General features: G+C 35.4%; 1 protein-coding gene across 2 annotated transcripts; it reads right to left on the reverse strand.

Annotated features, from left to right (window-relative positions):
• Nucleotides 1-4,130: 4,130 nt before the first annotated feature.
• Nucleotides 4,131-6,663, reverse strand: LOC112798254 (protein ABA DEFICIENT 4, chloroplastic-like). 2 transcript variants are annotated; one of them, XM_025841495.3, is made up of 7 exons: nt 6,352-6,542; nt 6,145-6,271; nt 5,178-5,400; nt 4,945-5,045; nt 4,729-4,857; nt 4,540-4,628; nt 4,131-4,440 (listed from the first exon to the last, which is right to left on the reverse strand). In XM_025841495.3, the coding sequence occupies exons 2-7, from the start codon at nt 6,187-6,189 to the stop codon at nt 4,293-4,295; spliced, it is 735 nt and encodes a 244-aa protein (XP_025697280.1). In that variant the 5' UTR covers nt 6,190-6,271; nt 6,352-6,542; the 3' UTR covers nt 4,131-4,292. The 2 variants fall into 2 exon arrangements, with proteins under 2 accessions (XP_025697280.1, XP_072071764.1); XM_072215663.1 differs by having other exon boundaries at nt 6,145-6,663.
• Nucleotides 6,664-8,051: the final 1,388 nt, after the last annotated feature.

Genomic DNA, 8,051 nt, shown 5'->3' on the forward strand with positions numbered 1-8,051 from the left:
CAAACCGGACCGGACCGCTCGAGTCACAATTGAAGAAGGCGAATCTACGATGCACCAGCGTTCTGCAAGTCCACCGTGCTCCATGTACTCCAGCGCTGCCAAGTGTCAAAGCTGGTGAGTTTTGGAAAATTTATCCAAAATGTTTCACACAGGGTCAAAATTTGTAAAATCATCTAACAGGTCTTAAATAACAACTTTACATGAAAACAACTGTATGCGAGTTTTCACCTATAATAATATAATAATAAAATAAATATAAACTAATTAATAAAGTTTAAAATTTAAAAATGATAATTATTTTTATAAAAACAAAATAAAAGTATTTATAATAAGGAAAAATAATTAAATTTTATATAATTATTTAATTATACTGGGTTAACTGGTTCGACCAGTGACCCACCGGTTGAACCAATAACTTGACCGGTTCAATTCTAAAAACTATTATAGCTATAAACAAGAGTTAGCAGAAGTTGGTAGAATCCTTGTTGGTAACATAGTCGAATTGATATAATTTTTGCATATTGCATAAACAAATGCAATTTTTCACTATACTATATAAACCGCGAGAGGGGTCCTACGGATTCCAAACGAGCATAAACTGCTACACCCCTCTAGCAGTTTACGTTGACAACTGAAATGGCTAGAAACCGCAGCAGGGGTCTCGCAGTTTCTGTATATATGTGAAATGTGCATAAACCGCGACAGGAGTCCAACAGTTTATGCTTTAGTATAAATACGCAAGAGGGGAGTCGCGAATTATTCAACTTGAGCCATTTTCATCTTTTTAGAGAGAGAAACTAGAGAGAGAAACTAGAGAGAGAGAGAGAGAGAGAGAGAGGTGGTGAGGAAGACAAAGTTCTTCATGTTTAGAAGATTTGGCCATTTGGATTTTGTTGGGGCCGAGACCATGGCGGACGAACACAGTCTTTACCGGTTCAACGGCGTTGCGCACGTTGTCGGCAACATCAAGGAAGAGGTAAGTTTGTTTTCTTTTAATTATTGAATTTCATATAACATAAAATATAATATTCGGATGCAGTAGTTAAAACACATAATTTAGGGTTGGCTAGTTTAGGATTTCAAAGTTAAGATGTAAAATTTAAAGGTAGGATCAAATATTTAAGTAGAATGATGATCCTCTTATATTTGAGATACAGGGTTCAAATTGTAAAGCTTGTAGGATTGTTTAACTATCGTATTTGAAAACTAAGATTTAAAATTTTAGCTTTTAAATATGTAAGTTTAAATTCAAATATTATAATTTTAGTTACTTAAAGTTTAGAATTTAAAGATTAAATTTTGTAAATAGAATCTAATGGTTGTATTTTACATTCTTAAATTTTAAAATTATAAGTTTAGTATTTAATTATTTTAAATTAAAGATTTGAGTCTTATATTTAAGTTTTATTATTTTAAATTTATTATCGTAGGACTTATGCATTTAAAAGTTGAACATTTATCACTTGTTGTGTGATAGATTTAGATAATTGATATGTAGAAGTTTAGCAATTTTATTTTTCCAACATAGTAAAATTAGTTTGAAAAATATATAATTTTAAAGTATATCTGAAATGTTAGTTAAGTTTGGATAGAGAGGATACTTGTAATGTTTGTTTCTGTTTATAATCTGTGTTAAACTTGTTAGTGATGAAATTTCATTTGGTTTGGTTATTTTTCTCACATGTTACAGCCAAGTAGGTGTATTTATAACCTCTGCATGACAGGATCATACCCTATCTGGAGAGGGCTGGTTTGTACCACCTGGCGAGGCTCAACACGAGGTGGTTCTGGTTGGATGAGCCCCTAGTCAGCACATTCATTAATAGGTGGTGTCTTGAGATGCACACATTTCATATGCCATTTGGGGAGTGCACCATCACGCTGCAGGATGTTGCACACCTGATCACCTACACGTACCGGAGAAGTCTTCAACAATGCCACGGTTCCGTCCATCGTGGCTTGCACACCAAGGATCCAACGGGGTAACTCGGCATAGGACTCTTCCCAATTCCCGTAGATCTGTGCAACTACCTTCTGTTTTGCCATCCACACTTTCCTATAACTAGGCTTGAATCCATAGGTTGCCTCAGTAGCTTCTTGCAACACCTTTATCGTAACCACTGCATCCACTCTAACCACTGAAAAGATTCTCGCACAAATGACGTGGTGATCAAGCTGTCGGTGGTCGCTCGAAATCGAAGTGGCCAAGTAAGTGTGAGGTCCGTTGAACCTTCTAACCTCCCAATTACCCTTACGTTGCCGAAGTGTGATGCTATAATTCTTAACACTCAACACAGCTTTCTCCTTAGTCTGGAAAGACTAGTCAATCTGAAATTCTCCAGAAGGATTTTTCTCGTGTAATCATTGACCTCCGAAGGTGTGATCTATGTCCGGTTGCTGGCCGACGGCTTCCAAGTTCAAAGTTGAGAAATGTGGCGGGTGTTGGTGTGACCTAGAACTGGATGTCCCCTGACGTGCTGGTGGGTTCCTAGGAGTATCCTCGTCACTGTCCCTCAATATCTGATCTGACTCATCGTCCGAATCATCCTCTGACATCGCATTTTCAACCCAATTCGGTTCACCGTCACCTAGCTAACCCAGTTGAAACAGATGCAGGTTTAGCCAACAGACAACCAGATGTAATGACAGGCATCGAGGTAGAAGCACCCCACCGTCGTCGACTGAGGATTCGACGCTGATGCCCCGGAACTGTCGACACCATCTTCTAACTTGGCATACAGCTCGTGTATTCTCACTTCGGGAAAACTGCGCCGACAATGAAACAAAACCTGCATGTCTTCGTCCGACCCTATCACAAATGTTTCATACTGCACACCAGTTGACACAACCGCAATAAGAATCTTGTAGAACACCTTCTTCACCCACTTGTCCCCACACAACTCTGCCTTTTGCAATATACTCGTCTTTAGCTCTAACAAAGTATTTGTTGACTGGATAAAAACACTCACCGATTCTTTATCAGTGAACTTAACACGGTGTCTTTTTTTTTAGAGCAATGGACTAGAACAAAAAAACTCTCCTCACTATCCATTTGTGAAGGTGTGAAAATGACCTTCTACCATCACATCACTCCCTCCCTCCTGCTTGGTATATATAGGCGTTTTTGGTGCAAGCATAAACTGCTGGACCCCTATCGCAGTTTATGCACGTTTGAGCATATACACAGAAACCGCGAGACCCCTGCCGCGGTTTCTAGCCATTTCAGTTGTCAACGTAAATCGCTAGAGGGGTGTAGCGATTTACGCTCAATTGGAATCCGTGGGACCCCTCTCGCAGTTTATATAGTATAGTAAAAATTGCATTTGCGTATGCAATATGTAAAAGTTGTATTTGTGTAAATTTGTCTCCCAAATGATTTATTTTAGTCATTTGCCCGAATTATAGATTATGTTCCTGTTATTTAGGCCAGCTTGTGAGCTCGAGTCGGCTCATGAACTTTCGATGAGCCAAGCTCAAGCTTAAGAAATCAATTCGATTGTTAATGAATTGAGTCGTGAGCCAAACTCAATTTTTGTGAGCCGAGTTTAAGCTTGGTCTAGCTTGACTCAACTCAACTCAGCTCTAGCCCTATCATATAGGGGATATTTACCAAATGCTATTACCCATTTTTACTTTGAACCAAAATATTTTCTGCAAATTCAAATATCAATCTAGTGTTTGTCATTTCATGTTTTCTTTTTGATTAATAGTTAATCAAAATAATTCTTAAACAATAACGAGATAATACTTCTTAAATGGATTTTTCCATGACAAATTGCAGCGCACACATGATTTTAGTGGTCATTTTAATCACTAAACCTGTTCTTTTCGTATGAACTAAAAGAAATATTTTATTTGTTGAATTTATCTTCTAATTTTGCTTACTAATTTCCATCTTGATCATTAACTTCTCATCATTTCTAAAAGGATGTGCCTAGAAATGAAATAGTTATCTACATTTAAGCTTGGCTAATTCAATAACTGTAGCACATATGTCATTGCTGGTTTAATTTGTTTCTAAACAATGAAGCATAGCCTCACCTTGTTAGAGGTTCCTATAATTCCTTGTATTAATTCTCATGAATCAATTTTGTTTGAAGTTTCTTTCATGAATTCTTTAACATGTATTATTTGTCAATGACAGATTTCCATATGAGATTATTGAATTGGTAAATTACACACTTTTGATTTGGATTGAAGCAGAAATGGCAATAAAATTTTGTAGTTCAACTCATACAAGACTTGTGAAATTCACATGAAATCTATGTTTGCATGCATTTGTGTGCCATCATCTACAAGCCATGCCCCTCTTTTCTGCTGGTTTTGGTCATTGCTTTTGTGATTACATGGGCAAGAATCCCAATGGGACAAAAGAACAAGCAAAAAGAAACCGAATGCCGAGTCTCGACCTGATTCTGTTGTCCATCTTCAAAAACTTGCCTGTATTTAGAATCAAACACACAATCAGAAGAGTAATCTTAACTATTACAGTGACAGATATTTTGGTTCAGAAGGAATAAGAACCAAGAATGTAGGAACCTTGCAGCAAAGAGATCAACAACCAGTAAGTGAATCCATGCAGAGGCTAAAGTCAATTCACTAGAGAACATCTTCCCTATACTAGAGAGCTGCACCAAGTATACAACAAGATAATGCAATTTTCAACTGATATAACTCTTTGGCAAAAATCAAAATTCAATTTTGTTGAATGAATATATACACACATACCTCTGGCAGCAAGTATTTACTTGCAAAAATCAATTTTACTGTCTCTGGAGTCCATGAAAGATACAACAAATATGCATATAGAATGCCAAGCACTACATATGGTATGTTACTTTCCATACACTGCTTAGTCTGCATTTTTCGCATTCAAGGATATCAAAACATTATATGAATGAAAAGACATTGGCATGAACCAACAATGATAACCAAGAAACATACTAGGTCAGATTTTGGAGCAAGAACCATTAGTGTGTAAAATGGGAGCACTGCAACTGTTCCCAGTGTAAATACACTGCTCACTAGTTGGGATCCGTCGAACCCTGAAAATATACGCGACACAAGCATTGAGCAGAGTGCTTGAATCAATTTGAAAGAGTACAAGACACAAGCATTGTGTAATAATAAAAGGGAGTTTAAGAAAAGCAGTAAATGTAGCAGAAAGAAAGAATCACAGGAAGCTTGTATTCGGCTGCTTTTCGGATAATGAACCGATCGTGTAGCATTTGGTTTGGCAACAACTCTGGATCCTCTTATGAAACTCCAATCTCCAACTAAATTGACTCTAGTTTTCACAATCCGTTTGTTACAAAGCTCAACACCATTGCTTATGACAGTAAAAGGTTGCCTCTTACAAACCGTGCCACAAGGTTTAATAGGCTTCCCCAAGTGCTTAATCTATAAGAAATAGAGATTCAATTGTAAGGCAATTTCCTGAGATCAAAATACACCAATTTTTCAATATGAAAGTATAAACCAACCACATTAACTAGGCTTTTATCTTCCATTATAATTTAACCTTCTCCTCATTGTGAAATAATCAGGTTTTGCATATTATTCCTTGAACAATAGATCTTGTTATTAACTAGTGTTTGGTAAGTGTCTTAGGACAAAAGATGCATATACAGAAACACTGAGACACATATAAGAAAGAAGTTGTATGTCCCTATTCCTGTCTCTAGTGTCCAAAATTTTCAGGTAGACATACATGTAATTGGGCAAATTTTGTCCCAAATCAGAAACATTTGTCTCATCACAGAGAAATACTTTTACTATACCATTAGCCAAGGTAGCAAAGGGAGCTCAGTGTTTTTTTGTGACACAGAACCAACTTTCTGAAACCAAAAGTCCCTTTTAACAATACCATATCAACATAAACCTAGTATAGATCAATCCAAAGGACCCCTTTAATCTATTGAATGCATTAGAATAAATAAAGAACAAAGAAAACACAAATTCCCATTAGTAATAATGTCTTACTGATTCTAAAGTCCAAAAGGAAAACCCATTTAAGGAAAGAATGCACAGAAGTCAACAAAGAAAAAAGCAAGCAATGCAAACAAATTTATGGGGAAACTGTATATAAGACTAGAAGCACCAAAGAACAAATCAAGCACTAAACTTGAGAAAGAAAAACTGTACCTTTAATGGCAATGGAGAATGGGAGAAGCAGCAAGACAAGGACATGGTTGAAGCAAAAGCAAGAGACCCAATAAGAGATTCAGCAAGAATGGCCACCTCCTCATATATATAGCATAAAAAAGAGAAACTGAAATTTCTCAGTGAAGAGAGAAAAAAAGAAGCAGCACTGAATTCGAGACCGGAAAAACAGGAATAGTGAGTAATTACCCACTAACTCAAGACTTGGCTTTGTATGGCAAAGAAAGGAAACAAGGAAAATGGGACACTCACTTAGAAACCCAAAAATAAAATCTAGTAACACTCTCCCACTTGCACCATCATTTTTGGTTTTGTTTGTCCTTTTTTTTCTAGTTTGTGTTTCTTTCACCACTTCTTGGGTGAATTATTATTACTACTTTAAGCTGAGGAGTGCAGTGCACAAAGCATTAATAAGCATCTGCATCTACCTATTGATGATGATGTATTAATTGATTAAAAATACCTAATCCACTTAAATTGTACTATACTAAAAGTGATTCCACTAACCATCAAAAGAAAGAAGATTAATAATGCAAAAACGTGTCCTAAGTACTAACTACTAAGTACAAAACATTGCATGTGAAGAAACTGGGAAGCATATAGTTAATTATATTGTACTAAGTTGAAGGGGGGTAGGGCATAAGAGATTTAAACAAGAACTATATACTGATACATGTCACAATAATTAATTCTTGTTTGTGGTTGGAATTTGCATATTTTGTATATGTATTTAATTTATGCATGCATGTGAAAATTCAGTAACTCACCACCTAACCTAAGAATCCAAAACAAGAAAAGACTAGATCATTATTTGTTTAAGGAAGATGGTATATGATTAAAGAAACAAACTTCCAGAAAAAATTCTTGACCAGAATGTGGAGGATCTCATCAAAAGTTATGGAACTTTAACTCCACTATGCTATATATTTGTACAAAAGTAAAACTAATGACAAACTCATCTAGTGAAAAATTAGCTCAGGCAGATATATTGATGGGTAAAGTATTAAATTGGTCTACATTTGGGTTTAATTTTATTTTAATTTCTAATGTTTAAAGTGTCCTATTTGAATCTAAAAAAAGTTTCATTTAGTTTTAATGTATTCTGTGAAGTCAATGTTAAATAATTAAATAATTAACATTACGTTTTACCAAACCTTAATGTCCTTCTCTAAAGAAAATGTACAAACTTAAGAGGCACAGGATCAGCTGCGGATGCATCACCACGAGACACTGGCCTTCGTCGGTGGCAATAAAGATAAGGTCATCCTCATCTCTACCACGGAAAACTCCCCTTTGCAATCGAAGAGTTTTGTTATATAAGTTTGAGTAATTACCCAAATCACTCCACAAGGATTTTAAAATTGGACATTTTAGTCCCCAAGAAAAATTAATACACAGTGATCAATTCCCAAAATTTTATTTTGGCAGACCAATCAGTCCCAGTTTATTTGTGATTACCCAGATCAATCCTCAAGAATTTTAAAAACGGACATTTTAGTCCCCAAGAAAAATTAATGTACAAATCAATTCCCAACGTTTCTCTCCGTTAGACATAACAGTCATCCGTCCAAAAATAAAATAAAATAAAATTATTATTATTATTATTAATTGCACAATAATATTGTACTATAATTTTTTTGTATTTTTTGGGGACTGTAATCACTTTGCTGGAAAATAAATTGGGGATTGATTTGTGTCTGCCGGAATAAAACATTGGGGATTGATATGTGTATTAATTTTTGTTAGGGACTAAAATGTCCAATTTTAAAATCCTTAAAGACTGATTTGGGTAATTACTCTATAAGATTTTTATATTTGAAAACTGAGTTCGTTAATTATTTAACATTGACTTCACGACAATTGAAGCTAAATAATTTTTTTTTAAATTT

This window comes from Arachis hypogaea, chromosome 14, assembly GCF_003086295.3.
Source record: "Arachis hypogaea cultivar Tifrunner chromosome 14, arahy.Tifrunner.gnm2.J5K5, whole genome shotgun sequence".
NCBI classification, from domain to species: Eukaryota; Viridiplantae; Streptophyta; class Magnoliopsida; order Fabales; family Fabaceae; genus Arachis; species Arachis hypogaea.